Source organism: Amblyomma mixtum, chromosome 3 (assembly GCF_055824585.1).
Source record: "Amblyomma mixtum isolate Tamu chromosome 3, ASM5582458v1, whole genome shotgun sequence".
In the NCBI taxonomy this organism is placed as follows: domain Eukaryota; kingdom Metazoa; phylum Arthropoda; class Arachnida; order Ixodida; family Ixodidae; genus Amblyomma; species Amblyomma mixtum.
This window is the reverse complement of record NC_143014.1, coordinates 146802094-146826569: the sequence shown is the minus strand read 5'-3', so window position 1 is coordinate 146826569 and position 24476 is coordinate 146802094. Positions and strand designations below refer to the sequence as shown.

Sequence of the window (24476 nt, the reverse complement as noted above, 5' to 3'; positions counted from 1 at the left end):
AGCGATCCTATTGCAGATATTTGACACACGCCACTGTAGAATAGGTAGTGATCAGAATTGCCTGATAGGTTTAGTCTGTGAGAAATTCAGGGGTATGCCCAGATCTTTTTTTTAGACCTTCTAAATACATAGGGAAAGTGACTTCAAGCCATTCAAGCCGCGGATCAGCACTGTCGTCGAACTGGCGAGCATCCGGAAAATGTTGGTGTATGTGCTGCGTCGTGTTGCTGATGTCGTGAAGCACGAACCACCAATAAACGTTCTTCACGAACGTAATGGTTGGCCCTGCAGCTGAAAATGACACGGCAGAAGTGCGCCCAGCTTGAAAAAGAAACAAGAATCGTACTTCGCGCGGCCGATCAGCAGTAGCCGAGCTTCTCGTATCCTCGATGAGCGCGGGCATCGAGGCACCCGCCGCGCGCGACGTATTCTACTCACACAGCGCCTCTTTGCGGCAGCCGCGAGCGGCGGCGGAGCCGGCGCCCGACGGCCTGAGGAGAGCGTTCGCCCAGGCACAGAAAGTATAGAGGAGGCGCTGGCTTAGAGCACTGCACGGGCCTCAATTTGAGGCCCAAGCCCGGCCCGGGCCCGCGGCTTCAAGCCCGGGCCCGGCCCAGGCCCGCTAAATTATCGCTCTAGCGAGCCCGGCCCGGCCCGTGAATCCCGGAGTAAAGCCCAGCCCGGGCCCGGCCCGGCCCGTTTCACAGTATCGCTTGAGGTGCTCACTCTGAGCAAGTAAGACTGCTACTAGACCGATAAGAAACTGGCCGACAAAGGTTCTGAAACCACAGTTTGGCTTGCAGAAAGTTGGTTCTTTTTAACCCAGAAAGAAGTGATTAAGAGTAGTGCTCGCCAGGACCATCTTTTGGACAGCGATCTCGTGTAGGTGCGCAACGATAAACTCGGAAGTTCCGAGAGACAAATAAAAAGGGCCGCATACGCGCGTAATAGACTACTTTGCATTCCCTCATGAGTTAAATCAGTTATAATTTGCCGCCCGCGAAGTATAAGCATTAAAGCTGCCTAGCAAGCAGTGGGATGACATTTTTTTAGTGAACGGGATCTCACAGGTTGAACTCGTAGCCGAACTGGTCGCCTTTTAGCAGAAACGAAAAGCTAAAAAGCTTGAGTATTTCACGGTGTGTGTTTGAAGACTATAACCGTCCTAAACTAATATGCTCTTCCCGAAGGCATTTCTAATAGTGTATAGGTATGTTTTGGGATGACGAGCGATCAATGGCCAATTAAGATTGGTTGAATTTTACTCTTACTGGTGGAGCAGAAGATAACGCGCGAACCACGTGATAACTTACAGGGCTAAACACTTGTCATGACAACCAGGCGGAAGAAGCGAGGAGCGATAGATGTGGTTATGAGATGAGATTTACAAACTCTCGCGAGCTTTTGTGGCTATTTCATTTACGTGACGTTCTGGTCAGCTGATCAAAAAGAAAACCAAACGCGCTTTAGTTTGTCAATTTTTCCACATGAGAAACATATAAAATCTATGTTTTTGGGGCTTAAGGGCCTAAGGGGAGTCAGGCTGTGAGAGACACCGAAGCAGAGTGCTCCGGATCATTCCGACCCCCTGGGTTTGTTCAACGAGCAATGATACTACAAAGTGCATGGCTTCATGCTTGCCGCCTAAATAGAAATGCGGCCGCCGAGGCTAGGAGAACACCTTGGTTCCCCGGCTCAGTAATCAAGCGCCTTGACCACTAAGCCACCGCGGCATGGAAATAAGGAAATATATAAGTCAATGAATAAAGCTTAGTTGTTTTCTCAGAGCGTACTATAACACATAGCTCATCCGTGTCGCTGCTCCAATGCTGCAGTTGTGTACTTCACTCTGCAATAATGAAGGAATAGTCGGACACCAGCCGTTTCTGTACGAACCCAAGTCCGGCTCGGGTCCGCAGCTTTAAGCCCAAGCCCGGGCCGGGCCCGCAACTTCAGGCCCGGGCCCGGCCCAGGCCCGGCAAAACAGATCATGTCCCGGCCCGGCCCGCGGGCCGGGCCCAGGCCCGGGCTTTTGGGCCGGACCTAGCCCATGCAGTGCACTAGCTAGGCTTCCGTGAGTTAGGCTGGTTTCATCACAAAAAGGCTGTGCACTTAAAGGTGCACTGAAAAGGATTCTGAACTTGTCTTTTTGCTGCGGGAACTCGATCTACACGTTCCTAGCATTCTTAGAAACTGCAACTTATTGCCCTGTATGGCCGATTTCCCTAATTAAATCGAATTAACGTCCGGCTCCCGCCCTTTTTTTTTAATTCTGCCTCGCACGATGGGCGGAGTCGACCAACGCGTGAAGTTCCTTTCAGCCAGCTCCGTGGAGGCTTTGCTTTCGCTTTATTTTGTTTTTTAGGTTTCCATGAATAAATAGTTTCATTCGCAGATAATATAGCCGCAAAATAAGCCCGCAGAAATAAAAACACGCGCGGACTATTTGCTACTACGGACTACTACGTATTACTCCGCCGATGGCAGAGCGGCAAGCCACCACAGGACTGGGTGAAAGGCACACCACGCGTTGGTCGACTCTGCCCACCGTACGAGGGAGAATTAAAAAAAAAAAGGGCGGGAGCCGGACGTTAATTCGATTTAATTTGGGAAATCGGCCATACAGGGCAATAAGTCGCAGTTTCTAAGAATGCTCGGAACGTGTAGATCGAGTTCCCGCGGCAAAAAGACAAGTTAAGATTCCTCTTCAGTGCACCTTTAATGCTGTTTTCTCTGCAGGACAGTGGTGACACGCAAAAAATGAGTATGAGACACTGAGACTGAAGGCTACCCTCAAGCACACCATACATTCACCTTGTCACACGATTTTACAACGCAAGCATCGTCAACAGATGTCCAAGGCCACACAACTGACCTGGCTCAAATGTGTGAAAAGTGATCGCAACAGCACCCTTAAGAGAAGCACCACTTCCAGAGGTGTGGCACGCCATTCAATATATGGGGTGTTTCGGTAGACATGATTAACAAACATGAAAAAGAATGCTACACTTTTTCAAAAAACTCCGGAGATGTTCTGACCGTTCGATATAAACAATTTCAATATATCTGTGTTTGATATATCTGCAGGATCAACTATATCTGTAAAACAGAACAGCTGACAAACAGCAAAGAAATGAACGGATGCCAGGCATGCACTTTACTCACAGCAAGCCTTTCAATCACAACTTGCATCTAGTTAAAAAAAAAAAAAAGAAACGTTAAATAATCTGCATACAAACTCTTAGCTGTCGTTAGCAATATTCTTTTGTGAGAACAGGTACATGTTCCAAAGGCTTGGCAGAGATTATTAAAAGGATGCTTGATGGCAGTAGCGCCACTACAGCACATTAAGAGAATGTTTTTCGTAATTGCTCCAAGCGCCACTAAACACATTAAGAGAATGTTTTTCGTAATTTTCTTGGAGCACAGCACAACTCCAAATGCCACTCTACACCTATCACTTGGCTCAAGTGGCGTGCCAATGTGTCCAAGCAGCACTGATATTAAGGGCACCGAATTTGACAGAGTAAAAGAGCAGCAGCAGCTTTCACGGACAGCTTTGTTGTGACATTTTATACACCCTTACAGCCCCGATATACCCCAAGGCACTGCACTGCCTCTTTCTAGTTTGTACTCATAATGAAAATTCATGTAGCTACTAAGGTTGCAGAACACATCCACAAACTTTCGTAACATACCCTAAAATCAGAATTCAGATTTACTCCTCATGGCACCTACTTTGAACATTACTCTTTAGACACCCTTTGACAAGGTGAGAAGGTTAGTTTACTGCATGCTGGAACAAAGGCGCGCAACACATATGCAGACCATTGCTCAGACTTACAACACATATCCAGTATGGGTCCCATTACAGATGTAACTGTTGCACTTTACATTTTAAAGTTATTTATCGTGCCAATACAAGCTTAATCTATTGAAGTAAACAAAATAAAATACTTACGCCGGCTGGCCAGAGCCTGGCCACAAACTGCAAGCACCACAGTTACTGTCAAAAGAAAAGTTGCAAAAACAGTTTTCAAACTACGCTTTATGTCTGCAATGTAGAAAGACCTTCAGAACTAGTTGAAAGAAACATGCAATGGATAAAGTTAAATTAAATATTTAATTTGCACAGCAGCATTCAGAGTGCAGGAAAAAAAAAAAGTAAGCCACCTCTATCAGGCAAAAGGTACGAACAAACTGGTGGAAAAACGTATGCGGCACGCCGGCGGCGGCAAGCATTTTGCCGCGAAACCTGCCGCCGTGGCGGGTTGACCTGCAGCGCAGGGAATGGGTCAAGCAGCCATTTTCCATCCGGCTTAGCCACGTGCGGAGCGTCTGTGCCACCACCCCTTGACTCCCATTAAAGTTACATTCCAGCAACACAGCGGTGCCGCGCGCGTTCCTCCGAAATCACTGACCTCGACTGGTTTGGCATGGAGAGAGCTTTGCACAGCAGAGCTTTACCGCGTACTCCTTGCCGCCAGTAGGGCCATCCGTTTCGCAGCGAGGGATGTTCATCTAGCGGTGTGCCATGCATTTTTCCGCTAGTGTGACCGTACCTAAAGAGTACTCCTCCAGTATGCTCAGCACAGACTGTTTTTCAGACTACTTTTTTACCTTTACATCTGGTTCCTTAACAATGCACAAAAATGGTAACTATAAATATTTGCATGAAACATTTATTTCTTACCTGCCCTGGAATATACATATTAATAAAGTTGGATCTCCTTATTGTTCTCTTTTCACCCCTCATTATACATCACTTATTGCATTATGTGTCATAATACACAAACTTGAAAATACCTCCCGAATTAAAAATATTCCGATAGTTTTTATTTATCAAACACTTGAGCACACATGCAAAAAATTAGGTTTGGGGTTTATATGGTTTAACATCCCAAAGAAACTCTGGTTATGAGGGACGCCGTAGCAAAAGGCCCCACATAATTTCAACCATCTGAGGTTCTTTCACGTGCACTGACATCGCACAGAAAATGGGCCTATAGCATTTTGCCTCCACTGAAATGTGGCCGCCACAGCGGGTGTCAAATCCTTATCTTTCAGGTCAGCAGCCAAGCACCACAACCAGCGCAATTGGCTCATATAACACTAGAATTACTATACTAAGTTGAAAGCTGAGCGATGCAAAAAAATCCAAAGAAAGGCAATTAGGGTCATACTAAACAAATTCTCAAAGTTAAACTCTGTTTCTAAAGGTTTGATGGTAAAATGCACACCTACCTTTGAATTACGCCAAAAGCATTCTGATAATCACGCTGAATTCCCTTCTCTCCTTAACAAGCTTATAATCAACCCGTCACCTTGTTTCATGCCTCTAGTAAAGCGGTATACAAGACACCACCAGCATAACTCACTAACCCAACCACATGGATCCAACACTTTTTTTAATGCTTTTCACTATACAATATCATACTAAAATATTCATTACAACCAGTTTCTTGTAGTAAAAAATAATGCACAGTTTCAATCTGCCTACATGTTTTTCAGTTGCTTGTTTTTTATCGTATGTAATAAATGAATAAACCCTATCAAAAGCATGTTTTGATAATTCCTAACATGGCACGCCCTACATTAACACTTTGCGCCATGCATGACATAAGCCTCCAGAGCCATCATGCCTGCACAGCTGATGATATCACTGCAGTAACCCATAAAGCAACAGCTCTGAGAATGCCAACAACACCAATTTACAATAAACCACAGCTACTCTAAAACTGCAGCATTGACCTGCACTGGCCACTGTTCTCAATGCTGCAACAATAAGAGAAGGAAGTGCCAGAGTATATTTCCTTTTTGCCTATAGAAGACAGCGCTATGCAGAGAACAAGCGTACAACAGCATATATATACTTACAATAAATTATCATACTTCCACCGCCTGACAGCGCCTTGATCTGCATCTGTAAAAGTGCACAAAACAATGTTCATTTACTTTTTTTTATTATTAACTATACTTCCCTTCTCGTTGCAATGCTCAAACCACCTGGCACTTACAGAAGACGCAAATGCTATTATTCCAATCAAGGTATGACATTGTCTTGGCCTTTCTGTGACAAAGTTAATAACCTGACAAATTTTTAGTTGTTCACAGTGAATCCTACCAAATGCAAATGAGGAATGAGCCAACACAATAGCTATCAATTACAGCAGAACAGTACAGTGGAGCCCACTTATAACGGCCGCAGTTATAACAAACGCTAACTTATTATGAACAAGGATGGTGCTACCGTCAGATTATACATTACACCAACAACCATCACCGCACAACACGGTAAGAGCCAACGAGAAGGCGCCATAAAATCTGCCCTGCGATAAAAAAAATGTGTGCTTCCAACAAGCGTAGTGACAAGTTTCCTGGCTTCCGTGACACCTTCAAAGCAACATGGTGACAAGAAAGTAACAAAAAAGGCAGCACTAAAACTGCTGGTCAAACCCACGCCGATGGCCTATATGTCAATCAGTGCATGCGCATGTACTGGCTGGTCTTAAGCGGGTATGAGACAGGAACAGCTTTGAAAGCAAAAATACTGAGCATACTTGGTGATCGACCACAAAGCGAACATACAAAAGGCAGTGCAACGGATACATCCCGCGGGCACGTGTGCTGCACTAGCTTCTTTGCTGCATTTGTACAGCTTGGTTGAAGATTGGCCATGCGGAGACCAATCTACCACCAGTTGCTGCGATAACTTGTTTCGTAATTAGTTATACCACATCCTAAAAGCAAGTTGTTGGCTGAAAGGATCTGGTCGAGGGTCACATGAACACTTTTGTGCGCTTGGAAAGTGCTATGATAGGGCCTGTATGAAGAAGACGTGCATAAAAGACCGTAAAAAAAAAAAACAACTACTTTTGCCTGACTTGGCATTTTTGGCTGTAATGAGGCAAGTCCAGTTACTACGAACCTCGGATACAACAAACTATCCCACGACTGTCAGGTTTATTATAAGTGGGCTTGACTGTAATTAGTATTTCCTTAAGACATGCAAAATGGCACATTATGCCCAGAAAACATGCTTTTATCATTTTTTTTTTTCATTATGAATGAATATAAACTTGACCAAGGACATAACTGACAGGGTAAACTAGAAAAAAAAATCTTGACAACGGCAACCCTAGTTGGTGACCTACCTAGCTCTGGACTCTACTATAAACAAGTGTCACAAACATACAGATATGGTGTTCCTTCAGCTTAGTCAAGATTTCCAAGCACATATACTATTTGAAAAGAAGGTCAAATTAACAAGATTCCACTGTGTCTGGATGCTAGTTTGGACAACCAAAAATAGTCCAACTTTTTGGGCTTGCACAGCCTTGTATCCTAGGCTGTGGAAGACTTAAGATTCACGACAAATTTGATTTCCTGTAGTAAATGATAAGTGAAGTATGCTTTTACCTAAAATTTTTCTGCTGGAGAATTGGGTTTCTTTTGCAGTCATATTTTACACAGGGGTATTTTGTGGCCTCCATAGTATACTGATACATTTGAAAATTATACTTTCTTGGTTCATGAAATAGATATGGAGACCCACCTTCAGCTGCAAGACAAACTTAAAAATGCTGCCTTCAGCTAGGTGCTTGGAGCACTACTGCCAGACACAGATGAGACCAAGTCACTCAGAACACTCTTCACTTGATTTAATGCATAACAGTCTGAAATAATGCGACACACAACACACAAAACGAGGGCTCACAGAACTGCCCCGCTGATGCTCCTCAAGCTACCATGTCTCTTCTGTTAGTGCATGTAACAAGGCCAGTATAGATGCAGAATGTATAAATATACAGTATATACCCTAAAATCTGACCCCTGAGAAAAATTAGGTGAAAAAACAAAGCAATGGTCTACAAGAAAAGAAACCCAATAAGTAAAACTATAAATACACATTTTAGTGTACACATGGTATTTCACCACAGACTGTTAGAAATTTTTAAAAAGAGATTTTTGAGTTAAAAAAAGTGCTTTCTCCGGTATAGTCTAGTCACGAATGGCGGACATCAGAAAACAGATAAGACATGTTAAATAGCAAGCTGGCTAACTAAAATCAAATAGTTGACTTTTCAACTATTACAGTTTGGAATCTCATTCATTTAAGACATTTACAGCTCATCGTCAGTAATATCCTGCCTGGGTGAGGACTCCGGACTAACACAACTACCTAGAGTTCTTTAATGTTCCCCAAAATATGAGCACACAAGCATTCAGGCAACCACTGAAATGCAGCTGTCACTGAAACCATAAACTCATGCTCAGTAAGAGCTATAGCAATTGAGCCAGTGATGGGTGAGAATATCCCCTTAATTCATGGATACCACTGCTCTAATCATTTGGCACAGCAAGCTGTCAATGTCTCTTTTTGCTGAACTGCAGGTGAAAAAATGCTGCCAGTATGCTCAGGAATGAATCCACACTGCCAGAAGCACTGCAGTGGTGAAGTGCAACTCATGCTTGCATCAGTCAAATGACTAAAGACCCTAAAGCACAGAGGCTTTGAGCCAAAGCACTATTTCGCTCAACAGCAGTCAAAAAACAGCAGAACTGTACATGTGCCACCACCCGCAAACTAAACACGAATGCTCAATCAAATGTCTTGGGCTGTCATAAGTGCCATGAAACGTTGGCCACAGGGACAGAGCCCATGTTAGGATGGTAGCAGGGTGCGCACTACAGTCAGCCACTGCAAATACATCATGAAGCACATTCCTGCAGCAAAGTCTCGTTGCACAAATGCCAGTCCAAGCCACACGCTTAAGCATTCATGTTGGGCGGCAGTACTATTTCCATGCACATGACTGCTAACTAGAATGCACCTTGCGCAATAAAACCACATGCTCCACAAGCCACATCTTATCTCAGCCCAAGAGTACACACTTAGGAAGTCTTATGGTTTACAAGTGTACCCTTTGATGTCTTCTGTAATCTGTCCAAACAGGGCAGTGGCTTTCAGGTTGTGTGCCACTTTATATTGGCCCTCCTGTTCTGAATATCACAATCAACCACAATTATGAAACTTACCAAGGCAACCAACATTTTTGAAAGGCTATAGATAAATTTATGTCCCTTATTTTAAACTTATACATAAACCTAAGTTTAGTTAAGCTTTGTTTTATTCAACTTCATTTCCACTTCAGCATTTCGACATTTTTTCATTAAACAGTGGTTGTATTCTCATACCACCTAGTGGACTTGGATAAGCTAGGCTCATCATAAGCCGACTTGTCATTTTGGTTCATGATGAGCCCTGCTTGTCCTGTGTTCTCTGCCACCTTGTGCCCAGTTTAAGGCGAGTAGGACTTGTCCAAAGCATCTTTTCTGGTTTGCCGACAAATGGCAGCACAGGTACTACCGTATTTTCCGGTGCATAAGACGCACCCTTGTATAAGACGCACCCGCCCTAAATGCAGGCTGTCATTGAAAAAGTTGGTATATAAGACGCCCCCGTGTATAAGACGCACCCCAATTTACCCAGTTAGGCTAGCGAGGGTAAATTAAACACGCTTGCTCGACCATCGCGAAATGTTAGAAGTTGTTAAGTAACGCTAAGTGACCGAAAAAGGCAACACTCGCGCCATAGCCACCCATGTTTTAGCAAAAAAGAAAGAAAAATGAAAGAACTCTCCTGATGTCTATAACAACATTTTATCTTCGGATGCGCTATCAAAAAGTTCGCCCGTTTCTGGAGGCCTATGGGTTTACATGGGAGTGCTGCCGCCGCTTTCTCTCTAGAGTTGGTATATTAGCTCTATGCTGGAGGCAACGCGGCTGAAACATTCTCTTCGCACTACAGAGCAAAGTTGCAAAGGTTGACTAAACAAGAACGCCGGCTTGTCTTAGCTTTTCTTGACAATGGCGAGAAGCGCGATTGTCGCCATCTTTTGGCGTTTCATATTACTTTTGCTTGGGGCCTCTGAAACAACCATATGTTTGTGATCCCGGAAGTCGTCATCCCCGCCGTTTCATGATAAAGTTCACCTAAAAAAGTTGCGCACGGCCGTCCCGGTAGTGAAGTATTAACCGTGTTACAACGGTGTTAGTAGTAGTGATATTTTTTCGGCGAGAAAGCTTGAACATGAACCTAAGTAACTTTTGAACTCGCAAAAAAAAACGAAAAATTCGCATATAAGACGCACCCTTGTATAGGACGCACCAGCAAAATTTTTGGAAAAAAGCCGCGTCTTATACGTCAGAAAATACGGTACATGACCATCTTGGTACCATTTTCTAAAAAAAAAAAAAAGTGTGCACTGGGGGTAGTGGCAATAATATATCTAATCTGCATTGCCTCAAATTTAATAAATAATCAATTGAAATTTTCTTCCAGTTTCACTAGATATAGAAGTAACAAAATGCTATTTTGGCAAAAAGGATGACCACTGTACAACTATTTCTTACAACTACAAGTTGGAGTTTACAAGTTGAAGTTTTCGGTTTTTATTTTCTGAAAATTTGACGGGATTCTTCTGGTGTTTATTTCAGAATGGAAATATTATTTTGTATGGGTCAATTACGGCATTTTTATGGTGATAAAATATGTATTCCTGTGCAGTCACAAGTCACTTGGAGTTCATCTTGGCCTTTTTTTGTCAGCAAGTGCAGTCTATTTACCAGTAATGAATGCACAAATATTTTACTTATAGCTGTTCTTGTAGAAGGAAGTGCTATCACCAATAAAAGAATGAAATAAGTGAAATGAGCAGTCAAAAAAATAATAATGCAAGCAAGTTTATTCTAAAAACTGGATTGTCAGTCATGTTAGCATTACGTTTTGTGCCGAGTTGGATGAGTTGCGGGGTATTACGTAGTCTGCGTTTTATGGAAGCAATAGAACTGTCACTGAACTGTTGCAGTAGCCAGAACGTGACCTTTTTTTTTTTACGGTACTTGTGCATAGTTTCACATCAGTGTCCTTGCGCGCAGTGGAGAAACCTACTCGACCAAGCAACTGCTCTAAGCGAGTGATTACACTCGAAAAATAGCTTCGCTAGCAGACGGCAAGGAGGTGGAGACTCCTGGTCTGCAGAGGAGGGTAAGGTAGAGGGCAACACATCGAAGCGCACAACTGCATTAATCCACCGATACTAATGTCTTGCCACGCCCCTGGCTTCCATACATTTCTCCTTTGACTGAGTTTAACTACTGGTCACTAGCCAGTTAGTTGCGATGTGCATGTCAATGATACTGCCCTTAATCGGTTAAAGCCGAATTTCGAAAATTGAATTCGGCGTTCCTACTCCTACTTATAACACACACAGAACATAATAAGACGGTAAAAAATTTGCTGCTGTTTAGCTACTGCTGAACCTGGTAGAGAGCGAAAGCTATGGCGTATCCGGAAACTGTATGTGGCTTGGCGTCTAATGTTGAGTGCGTTCCGGACACTGGATAGGCAGCGTGCCCACCCTGCCACCCTGGCAGGTGGCAGATAATGGTTGATCGCGAGAGTATGAATGCTGCGGGCTATTCCTGCAGTGCCTTAACACTTTTTTTTGGGGGGGGGGGGGGGGGGGGGGGGGGGGGGGGGGCGAGTTGGTGCATACTTGATTTGAAGACACATAGCGCTTTGTGTCTCGTCCTTGTCTTTTCGTGGTTTGCATGCTCTGGCGCTATTTTCTTCAAATCCTGCAGTGCCAAGTGTCTGCCACAACGTCAGCGCTAACGCAAGCAGGCCACATTTCTCTCTAACCACCCCACGTACCTCAAAGCGCGATTCAGGCATCCACTGATCCAGGGAGCCAGTTATGTGCACTTCCTCTCCTAAAAATCATCGGAGTCTAAAACGTTGTCAACGCCAACGAACACAATGAACACCGACGGCCTAAGGCTTCAGTGCTGCGTTTCTGCCACAACGTTGTCAATGCCAACGCATGCAGCGCACATCTGTCACTAACGCCACGTAGCTTAAAGCATGACTGAGGTGTCCACTGTACCAGAGGGTCAGTTATGCACCTTTCCTTTGCTTTCGAAGCTGCCGCGCTACATCGGTTTCGTAGCTTAAAGCGCGACTAAAGCGTCCACTGCCCCAGGTGACCTGTCATACGCCTTTCCTTTGCTTTCGAAGCTCCCGCTCTTTATCGGTTTCGTAGCTCAACGCACGACTAAGTTGTCCACTGTCCCCGGGGGCCAGTTATGAACTTTCCTTTCCTTTGCTTTATCTGAAGGTCAAATGAAGGTGATAGCCGCAAGTGCCGTGAACAAAGCCCGAGGTCCTGTAGCTGAAGTGCGCCACATGTTGCGTCACTTGTGTCTTCTCTCTGTACAAGGTGCATGTGCAAGCTTTAAAAAAGTAACACGTGCGGACACGACCAGTGGCCACGGCACATACTCTAGTAATGTACACAGAAAGAGCAGTGGTAGCAGTAAAGATGGACACCTATGTAAACCTTTGAGTGTGAGTATTCCAAATCTGGTGTAACTGGACAAAAGCTACAGTCACTCACCTCCACTAGAAGGAACACTGCAGAGTGATGCAACAAAGTGAGAGAGTTTAGATATTGAAAAAGAAAAATAACAACTCCTAGCCTCAGCACCCTCCCACAGGTCAAAACAGTGACCCCCCCCCGTCTGAAAGCAACAGGTCTCATGCCACCTAGACAGCATGACCATAAACAATACTTTTGAGAGCGCCCAGCTCATCAGGCCCCGTTTCCCCTACGACTCAAGACCACTAAGCAGCACTGTCTTTGGGCAGCAGGTGCACAACGGAATTTTTGGTTACAACATAGTGTGCCGACACAGTCTACCCCCAGTAAGTAGCTCATACACCTACCACTAGGAAAAAAAGAAAACTAAACTGCAACTGTCTTTTAGATAAAGCCAGGCTAATGACAATTTCCATCCACGCCCCATGCACTACATGAAACGCATTTATGATGAAGCAAGTATTGCAATGAAATATAACCCTTCGCCTGGCAACCCAATGTTAATACATCAATGCATAATCTGACCTGGACTAAGAGTATAAGGCACTCTGAGCCCAAAGTCCAAGTATAAAGTGAGGTCACCACACATTGTAAGAACGAACCATGAAATTAGTATTAGAACTCTAGCAACCAAAACCAGACAAGCAAATGAAATGTAAAGGAAAGCAGCAGGTGTAATACCAACAGGGAGAGAACATCATGAGTTAAAGGTTGAAAGCAAGCTTGTGTTCAGGCCAATATTCATACAAACAGATGTACTTTGGCCGGACAACACTTAATTAAAGGCCTACCACAGTGAAAGGGTGGCTACTGAGGAAAGGGAAATGTACTGATTTGGTTTGGTTCACTGGGTTTTGAGGCACATAAGCAGCTAAGCTTATCATGAGTCATATGCAGGGATAGAAATGTTTCTTGCACTAAACAACTGCAAACGTTACAAAATATTCACTATTTATTCATAACGTTTTCTGCTGGGAACTTTACTCTTTCGTTACCATGGGAAAAATGACTGTTTCCGGTAGGTCTCAGACAACTTTTTCCTGCAAAATATGATGTAAAAAAATTCAATACGCATGACAAAAAAAATGGCAATAGAATGTGCTTTCTGAAGATATTTCAACACAAATACTTAGTGTGAATATTGTGAACAAAATCTGCAAACACACAGAAGAATTGAAAATTAAGAAAAAAATTTTAGAGATCATATCGCTTGGGAGAAAAAATATCTAAAACATTCCAGAACGTACAAAACATTTCAAATTTGTTTCTAAACTGGCCATAAAAGTTTGAAATTACAGCTCAAACTTTCTGAGCTAAAATTTTGTTTCCGACACTACATGAAAAAAGGCCACTTACAAAGTGTCCTTGATATAACTTGCTCACTCCGAGCAAAAAATTTTCTAAGTAAAATGCAATACACCAAAATACGGCCTGGTAAAAGTACTTTTCGACATTATTAGTTTGAGCTGAGAGTGTTTTGAAGGCGAAAAAAACTGCAGACACACTAAAAGTATATCCACCATACCATTTGTGATGATGTACTCACATGAAAGTAAGAAAGGCTATATGCTGAAACTTCGTTATAGCGCACAGGTAAAAAATTGTAAAATAGTTAGATATAGCCAAAATTAAAAATATAAAATTTCACCATAGACTCATGCTTGAGAAGCAAAATTTAATCACCTAAGAATTACATCTGGGAGAGACCATTTTCATATCTTTATCACCGTTTCAAAGCCGCTTGCGGCGATTGCGGAGGCCACAAAAAACTAAACAGCAAATGCCAGTTAGGTTGGGTTTCCCGCAAAGCACCAGAGTATGCGACGGTGGCAGGTTCTCACATCATAGGGTCGCGTAAAAAATCGGATGCCAGGACGAAAATCATCACAGTTTTCACTACCTCTGCTACACGACAGTCAACATGAGTAGATTATGGCTGCTCAAAAGCTGCAACAACCTACCGTGTCTCTAGTTCCGGGACATTACCTACAGGTGCGAGAGGCACAAACAGGTGCTGACCGCTTGGCTACCACCTGTTCTCACTGCTATATCTTCTGTGGCGCCGTCAGCAAAATGCAAGATAAAGCGTGAACCGTGGAGCTAATGCTTGCCGCACCACTAGTCACCCGTGTAAAGAGGCTAAGCATGCCGCCTGCCATTCGAGAGGGCACAGCTTTGTGCTCGGCAGTTCTATATATGCCTTGTACGGCAAACCGCGTTTGATATATTAAGTACGAAATGCATTTGCTTATTGAAAATATTTAGGAACTGTTCGATATAGCCAATATTTCGTAATATCCGTAATCGTTATATAATGGTAAATTACTTGAAATTGCTCTAAAAGGCTTTGGTTTTACACAAGACTATTGAAAACGTTTCAGACAATTTAGGACTGATCGGAAGACATCCACAGCTTTCGCGAACGAGTTTGGGCTATTACAGAACGTCAATCAAAAAGTTGAATCATATTCACCAAAAAATTAGCTCAAATCGACACTCACTCCAGGTAAGGATTGAAACCTTAATTAAGGCCACATATTATGAACCGCAGTATTCCTGGGGACATCAAAGGAAATGCAATGGCACCCAAAACTGCCTCTGTTGACTTGTACTACTTGTATCTCAGGCCTGATGCCTTCTTCAGAATACAACTGTCAAACCCATTAAGCAAGCCACTCACACCATTGTCGATGCTTTAAAGAAACAGCTGGTTCGCCAATCCCAAGCAGCCTGATGCAATACTACACCTCAATGCTTACCTTAGTTTGAAGCGAGATTCTAGGGATAAAAACTGACTGAAATTAGCACGCAAGTCAAAGATAAGCATAGACTTATACAAATTTTTTGTAAGAGGGCCCTACGACACAAATCAATCATGTGGTTTTTATTTTCATTCTTTCTATGCAATGTATAGGACATGGTGACACCACCCAAGAAGCTTGCCAAAATGGCAATGCTTAATATTATAATCTGCACCAGAAATACTAGTTTCGGGCTGGTTGATGGTATCAATACACAGTGGTTATTTTTGGCAGTAGATATGAGGTGGCAACCAAAGTGCGTACTGCATTTTCCATTTGTTGGGCATCCAGCTTGAACTTAAATAGTTTAATCTCTGGAAATGAATCCAGAACATAATGCCTCATATGTAGGCTTTTCACACACACACACAAAAAAGAAAACTGAAGAGGCGAACTACAACTGGATAAAAATTGATAAGAGTAATGATCTACCTTGGAGACTAGCACAGCTGTTCAAACTACTGAGCAAAAAAAAAAATAAAAAAATTGATTGGACATATAAAGCTCTGCCTTAAAAGGGAGCCTTAATAGCGTTAACGGGTTCATACCCATATATGAAGAATTGGTCATTCTTGATTTTCCATTCAGAGATCCCTGGGAGTCCTCATACCCCTCCTAAGCCACCGCGGTGGTTCAGTGGTTATGGTGCTCGGCTGCTGACCCGAAAGACACTGGTTCGATCCCGGCCACGGCGGTCGAATTTCAATGAAGGCGAAATTCTAGAGGCCCGTGTGCTGTGCGATGTCAGTGCACGTTAAAGAACCCTGGGTGGTCGAAATTTCTGGAGCCCTTCACTACGGCGTCCCTCATAGCCCGAGTTTCTTTGGGACGTTGAACCAAAAAAAGTAAAAAAAAGTCACACCACTCCTGGTGCAGTGACGCAGCGGTTAAGCTATGCACCACTATCCTGCGGTGCAGGTGCTACCACTAGTAGGGCTTGTGCAATCCAGGTTGCTCTTCCCTAGCAACCTTTTGTGACCAATCATTAATTTGACTCGCATCTGCCAAGGTGGTCAGTTTTCTCACTACCTGGTGGGCAAGTTGTGATGATGCCACGAGGTCACATGACCTAAGTGGCCCACATAGGTTGCTGCTCCGAAGATTTTGCACTATTAACGCTGACACTGATGACGATGCCAGAGTTTCTACAGAACAGGTGCCTTAATGCTATTGAATTAAAAAATGCCCAGGCTTAGCTTGGTTAAGCCAAGAATGCGTTGCATATTGCGCGGTCTTTTTGCGCGAGGTATTGCTTGGCGGCACTCGATTTTCTCAGCAGCTTTTCCTCCGTGACGTATGGATGGATGGATAGGAGCGCCCCCTTTGAAAAGGGGCGGTGGCAACCGCCACCATGCTCAGCAGTCTTTTCTTTTTTTGTTTCTTTTTCCTTTTCTTTTTTTTACGTGGTTTGGTGGCTGCCCGGCCACGCCCAAGGGCTGAACTGAGTGATTGCAATATGCTACGCATAAAAACCTCTTGCCAGCCACCACAGACAAAAATGTGAGAATAACAAGAGACAAAAAAAAAAGGGGAAGAAGGAAATAGGTGGTAGCCATCCAACCTCACCATAATCGAAATGATTATAAACAGGTATTGGGGAGCCAGAAGCCCTGCTGTGTGCCCCAAGGTGACTGTGCCCTGTCAGCAACGTGTACATGCGGAATGATGACACCATCAAAATGCATGGCTACGGGCTGCCTCGGCAAGGCAACACAGGCATGCAAGTTTTCACTACATGTATGCAAAGCACGGTTCCGATTGGTAGCATTCAATCTCGCACTGGCTGAGTGAAATGAACTTCGATTTCACCTGATCTTTTTATTCCGAATTTCGCAAGTACAAAAATTTTCGTTTGCTCGCTTTGATTTTGATCACTCTTCTTGCAATGGTCTTTGAAATGCACAAGGAATCCTTTAACTAAAATAATCTTCAATAACAAAATTTCGCAGCGCCTTACTCCTACTTATCTCCATGTCACGTCACACGGGAAACTATATTTTTTCTACACCTTGATTCTGGTGCTGTACTGAGAGCGCATTGCCACAAATTCCAGGGGGGTAGAGACACTATCAGTGTATATTTGTATAGGCATGCATTTTAGGGGATGATTCTAGCTGGGAATCTAAAAAAAAAAAAACTTTTCTTTCCAGAAATTACCATTGTGTATTTTGCATTGCAATTCTTGTTCAGTTATGGCTGTTTAAATGCAGCTCTATGCATTCACACAAAGTACTTCTAACTGCACGGTGCACCTTATGATTGCTAAAGCCCCTCCATGACTTTTTCTGCCGACCAGTTCAAGTAGCGCCAACCTCCCTTCGCCCACAGCTCTTCCTCTTCACACAGCTTTCAGACTTCCGGTCTTGAACGGAAGGAGGCGCTACCATTTTGTTTCCTGGTTCTTGGGGCTAGTTTGTGGCTGCGTTGCATCGCTGCTGTTTTCATCCATCGCCGTACTGCTGTTTGGGTGGTGTTTTTCAAATCAGTGTCGGAAAAAGAAGCATATCGTGCTAGTGATTCTTGTCTGCACGCGATGATTACACTGTGTGAAAAGCGCCAAAATTTCTGAGCGTTCAAGCCACGAAGTTGAGCGACACCGCTAGACAGGGATCGGACTCCAGCGCAAAACAAGTCTGTTAGTTATCTACAGGGTGAGAAACAGAGTAGCAGAGTGATGACACAAGGTTTGCTCGGACGGTGAAGTACGTTGCGCCGAGGCAATTGAGGTTCCTAGGCGAGCAGACATTTTTTTCTTCCATGTGAGCAGATACAAAATGGACGCTGCCTTCTGGCAGAAAACGGAAATCTGAACTGGAAAAGCCATATGCGGATACGGAAAGAAGGCAGCGGCACACTTCAAAGTTAGGCATTACTTAAAGTGCCAGCGACAATAGAGGGGCTTTAGTGATTGTGGCCTTTCATTCTTGTAAAAATCGGGCGATATTTTCAAATTCACGTGCAAACCGTATTCAGAAAAAATTTCCATAGTTCAGATTTTTCTGGGCAATTTTTTGCAGCACAAGACAGCTTACTATAACTTAATTTTTCTGCTAGACATAAGATGCCCTGTTTTTTGCTCTTTCTTTCATAAACAACATGAAAATCGCAGGTTTCACTAAAAAAATTGTTTAACAAGATTTTATTTCCTAATTTATTACAAATATTTCTTTGTGGCGTCGCAACCTCGCGTCTGAGCAAGACCAGCCTGCCTTTATTAGTACAGTGCGAAAGAATTTAACATCACAGCAGCCAATTTAAAAGCGCAAGGTCCTTGAATCAGGGTGTAATTACCATAGATAGCCCTTAATACAGTGACTGCAATAAAACATCTGGTCGGTAGTCATCTTTTGGCCTCTCACTTCTAAATCTGCCTTTTCGAACTTATCCTCAATTTCATCCACCTCATGAAAACAAGCGCTAAATAATTTTAAAATCCCCAGTTGATCAAAGACACCTATCTGGATTAAGCACTAGATATCCACAGATTTTTCTTGCTGTGTGTTCAACTTTGTAAACTGAACAACCAACATTGTCTAGAAGACTCATTTGCAAGGAGAAATCTGGTTTAGCCCGATTTTTAAGAAATGTGTTCGGGATGCAAGAATTGGGCAAAATTGGGTTTTACACAAAAATAAAGGGCTCTACATATAATACACAGAAATATTTAGTTAAAATGTTGCAACAAAATTTTTCTGAAAACTAAACGTGGTATGGGTCATTCCTTAAATTCATCAAACTTCGCATCAGAATTTCGCGTGAACTATGTAGGTTTCAATTGTCATTTCAGCAGTGTCTTTTCCACTTCTAAACCAGTTTTAAATACACCTTGCGACATTCCTGCCACTAACATTATTTCTTATGAGGGCATAGTTACTATGCTGTTAATGTTGAAAATTAAAGCCTCCCCGGGACCGTGTAACATTTCGAATGTATTTCTTTGCCACTACAAAGAACAATTAGCAAAGTACACTGTATTAATCTTTCAAGTCTCTATTGGATCTTCCTCCATACCCAGTGTCTGGAAATTAATGCAAATAGTGCCTGCGTTTAATAAAGGCAACTCATTATCTATATTTGGTTACTGTCCTGTTTCTTTGATATCATCGACCCGTAAAATGCTGTAACATATCACGAGTACTCATATCACAGACGTCTTGAATCGGCATAAAATTTTCTTTCCAGCATGGCTTCAGAAAAGGGCTATCGACCAGTACCCAATAAACAACAGTTGTTCATTTTTTCACATCTGTAATGGATAGAGCTGGACAAATTGATGTTACCTTCTTAAACATCATTAAAACTTTTAATCATATTCTACATGACAAACTAATCTTCAATTTATGTAACTCGAACTTCCCAGAGTCCTGGTTGCCTGGTTATCCGCCTACATAACCAATCGCTATCGGTATGTGCACATTAATGGTTTCAAATTCTTCCAGTCACTTCTGGAGTTCCATAAGGTAGCAGGTCGCTCCATTTCCTAATCTTTTGTAACACCATAGTTAACGTGATCCATAATCCTGTGAAAATTCGCCTGTGTTATCTTTAATAAAATTAGAGAATCTGAAGACTAACATGCACTTAATATTGAACTAAATATCTTTGAATGGTGCCAGGAGTGGAGCATGCTACGTAACTGAGATAAACCTGTTTTCTTTCGCATAATCACGAAAAAAAATCCACTTCAGTATTCTTAATCTATCCAGGACCACCACTTAACCAAAGTTCACGCATACAAACATCTTGAAGTCGCATTAAATAATCACCTCAGCTGCAACACGCATCTTTTTTTTTGCCTTTCAGAAGCTATGCCTTCTCAGGCACAAGCTCAAGGATGCTCCCGCACATGTTAAACTTACAGCATATACAACATTTATAAGGCCTAAGCTGGAATACGCATGTACTGTGTGCGACCCCCATATGATGTGCAACATAAATGCTCTTAGAAATTTCAGAGATGGGCAGTGCGTTTCATCTAATCCAGGTATGGTCGCACCGATTCAGTATTCGAACTAATGGCAGCTAATTGTATTCACACTCCCCAGTCAAGACAAAAATTTTTATTTCTGCTACTTAATCACAAGCTGGCCCTTGATCCAAGCCCTTGCATGCACCCTCTTACTACCAGACAGACTCACCACTCCTATGCACTCTCCTTAGCTCCTTACTTCATTAAGACTAACCTGTACAAATTCTTTTTACATATCTGTAAGCCACTCCTGCTTGGACACTTAGCCTACAGTATCCTGTAAATAAATAAATATATAGAGCTCACTATTTCTGTAACCAAAAATAAAAATTTGTGGAAAAGGAGTTAACCAAAGATAGCATTCATCAAAACATAAGGTATTCAGCAATATCTGTGATTGCAAACGGTAATGACTTGATTTTAATGGTGCAAAGGAAGCTGGCAAAGGAGCTGTGTTCGGATTACACAAGGCAATGATATGGAGGTGATACCGATAAAATAACGATTTTTAGAGACTGATGTACAGAGCTAGGAATTCAAAAGCAATAAAAGGGGAAATGGGAAGGTGAAATGGGGGAAGCTGCTTGCCCAGCAGCCTTACTGCAGGCCCCTAACAAGGGGTCTCATGCTCAGGGGGTCTCATTCATACCCTTAGCCCTGCGGGTTAGATTGATGTTAGTAATGGTATGTGACGTGAATAAAAGTGGTTACCAGTGATATGAGAACCACATAAAAAGTGCCACCACCAAAAAGCATAAAGCATGACTAAAGCTCAAAATGGATGATCACCTGAAAAAAAAAAAAAAAAAAAGCAGGGTGCACTGGAATGTGGTTTGATATATTTCACAAGAATGTAATTTTCTACCGCTGCTCCACAACTAGACCACTTGAGGGTCTGCCATACTGCTAAAATGGTGTTTCTGTCATAAATATATAATACCCTATAGGGGGTATGCACTCAAGTGCCAGAGGCCGCCATTTTGGCATCCATGCAGCACAGCGAAAGGCTATGGAGCAAGTCTTCCCCTCCTCTGGACTAAAAAAAAAGCTAAGCTTTAAACGCCGAAATGGCGCCCATGACATCATGTGAACACCCCCTAGTCATCACTATAGAAAACGTGACACAATGCTCAACAGTTAAGTGCCTGTAGTACCTTAGGTTTAAAGGTGAAATGTAAATTTAATTAGAAGTTGGTTATAATCATTTTCATTGGTGCTTGATGCACGCCTAAATGAGCATGTGCTTAGTGCACAGAAGCAAGGAATACATTCTAGCCAAGCAGGATTCATTTTATATATCTGTACAGGACTTTAGGTTAACATACGAGAGAAGTTTGTAAGACTCGCACCTCCATCTGGTCTATGTGTAGTGATGTGCAGTTCACTACATTTCACACAGCTTGTTAAAAAAGATCAATTCTTCATGCAGTGCATGTTCTCTCCTGAACTGGAACACCAGGAAGGTCTAGGAGTACACTGATTTAGATATACGAAATCATGGTGAAGATCTTTCCCAATCCAACAGGTTTATGGAACAATTCCCAGTTGGTTCCAACTGGAAATTCAATTCCAAGTGGAACCAACTAGGAATTGTTCTATAAACCAGCTTTTGTGGTCCAAATCACAATTACTACATGAACTGGGTCAGTTTAATGTTCAACACTCTTCTAATTTCAAACTGGCATATATTTCTGTTTAGCATCTGACACATACATCAGAAAAAAAACTACTATCTAGCTTAAGTATGAGGACTTTACCAGAGTCTGTTGCTTTCTCAACCTGAAGTTCCTTTCTAAAAGACAGCTCACACCAGACTATGTTTGCCTCCCATCCATCTACACCAATAGTATACTCTCCTTACATTACCAACACCCCCAAACCTCCCCGAGAATGAGACGAAAGTTAAAACTTTATTTTACATGCATTCTGAAATACACTTTCTATGTCATGGATTAAGAGTCAGATAATTCAAAACCTTGAAATTGCAAAATTCCAACCTCCAATATGACAGCGCGGAGAGATTAACGCATGTTTCGCAAACCAGACACACACGAGCGAATATGTGAATCGCACTGTAATCACTGCAAAGACAACCATGACACAGACGAATGTCCCACCTTCAGAAGCAGAGCACATATAACACTAGGAAAAAAAAAGCTATGATCTGCTTAAACCCAAGTGACATCAGTGCACACATCGCTGGGCCAGGCAACTTCTCAGACGAAAAATGGGAGGTCTCGACAAGCACCACGACACATGGCACAGCATACAATCAGTAAAACTGAATTGAATTGAACCCCTGGAGCACTAAACACAAGCCGCAACATTTAAAGTAATACAGTACGTCATCGTCTCGGTCCGATTCAATGCTCGAACCATGTTTCCTTATAACTTGTCATATTATCAGCAACGGCGAACTGCTGCGCAATCAGACGTGTATGAATCATGCCGAGGGTAGTGTAAGCAGCGCAGACCTTGGTAACGGTATGTGAAACGCAAAACTGCTCCTTCACACAATGCGCGTTTAATTAAAAAAATAAACGGAAGACAGGAGAAAAATTAAGAACTGCATCAACAACGAAACAAGAATTAATTATGCCGGCTCGGCAGCCATGGCGCATTCATGCAGAATTAGTCCGAAACTTTAGAATTTACGGATTAGGACTTTCCGACGGGGCAAACTAGCTGTTGGCAGTAGAAGCATTAACAACATTTGTGTTTTTCACAGACAGAGGGACAAATGTAGCACTACAGTGCGAGCAGCTGGCTTCCTTTAATACCCCCCGCATGCGTTTTCAGTAGGCAGCGCGTGCCGCTCGGATCGAGCCTGGCATCGTTTGAAAACTTGGAAACTATATTCCACCTTGCTTTTGGTGGAATCGCTACAATCTGCTAGCTACAATAATTTACAGCAGTAACGTCTAACTTGACACTACGTAAAAAAAAATCGAAAAAGAAAAACCCTGTAACTTACACCCAAACGTAAGCTTCAGGCCGACGGAGACCAATGCGGACACCGGACACCCGACTACCGAACATCCGCCAAACGCCAGATCCACCACCCCTTGCATTAAATGCCTATCGTCAGTGCGGTGCGGAACGAGGCATGCCCAGGCTAGCTCCTTCATTTGCGCGCGTTCGCCGCGAAGCGGCGCCCTCTTCCAACAAGTTAGCAGACGACGCAGAATTTTTTACCTGAGTCGCCTGAGTGACATTGCAAGAAACGTTGTCGTAAAAGTGCACCGAGTTGAACTTGAGTTGGACAAAGTGAGTCGCGCGTATTGCAGGGGCTAAAAATGCGCGCGCCAATCTGTATTTCAGTCTTCAGGTCAACAGAACTGGCAGACAGGCGCTTACTTCCACGTGTCAGATCCTTACTCTATGAGAGGTCAATGCTAAAAGTGATAGCGAGAAAAAAAAATGATAGCCTGAAATAACTTTTGCTTTCTCAGCCAACGATATGCTTCATTTTTCTCATGCAGTGACTTTTGCAGAGATACATATTCGAAAAGTACATTTCTACCTCAAGCTACCACCACCAAAAGAACATAAAGTCAACGGCATAAATAACAGCAAATGTGCATCTTCGTTCGTACGCGCAGCCAAGGTAGATGTACTATGGTAGCGTAGGCTCCATAGAAGCCCATACGTTCAAAACATGGCGGCTTGTGGTGCGCAGCCAGCGCCGTCTTCGAAATGCGTGGACAACTAAAAACTGACGTCATAATTAAAACAAAAACGCGACGTCAAAGTCACGTGTTTTAGTGACGTCATATATGTGACGTCAGCGTCAGGTGCTGCTTGGCGGGAAAAATAAACTACTGAACGCCGCGACGCTTCAGCGCGACACCCGACACGAGAACGAAGAAAGAAGACACGAGTGCCGACCACCAACGCTATTTTTAGGTAGTCAGTTCTCGTTGTGCCTTTTTCCTTCGTCCTCACCTCAGGTGTCGCGCTGAATGTCGCAGGTGTCGCGCTGAAGCGATGAAATGTGACGCCGCCAGACAGGTTATCGCTCGCACATCGTGCAACCGCACACCTCTTTTTTGCGTACGGGGGCGCCATGGCCACAGACGATGCCCTTTGGGGGCAAAAGCGACAGAACCGCACCCAACGGAACGAAACTAAACAGAAGCGCTGGCAAAAGGCAAAAGCGGAAACTGTACACGAACGATGCACACCAAGAACTCGAGCAACAAGCAACGAGGAAAAAGTAGGGCTAGCAGAATCGAGTTTCAAACAAAAGCAAGCAGAATGGTC

The 24476-nt window shown here is 43.2% G+C and overlaps 1 protein-coding gene across 1 annotated transcript in view; it reads right to left on the bottom strand.

The window, feature by feature from the left end:
- The window catches only part of LOC149352306 (uncharacterized), a 91123-nt gene extending 67809 nt beyond the window's left edge, over positions 1-23314 (bottom strand). The window contains exons 1-3 of the mRNA XM_089581481.1: positions 23188-23314; positions 5878-5923; positions 3962-4006 (exon numbers count right to left, since the gene is read on the bottom strand). Coding sequence (XP_089437607.1) covers positions 3962-4006; positions 5878-5923 — 91 coding nt within the window. The 5' untranslated portion in view covers positions 23188-23314. The remainder of the gene's footprint in view (positions 1-3961; positions 4007-5877; positions 5924-23187) is intronic.
- Between the last annotated feature and the right edge of the window lie 1162 nt (positions 23315-24476).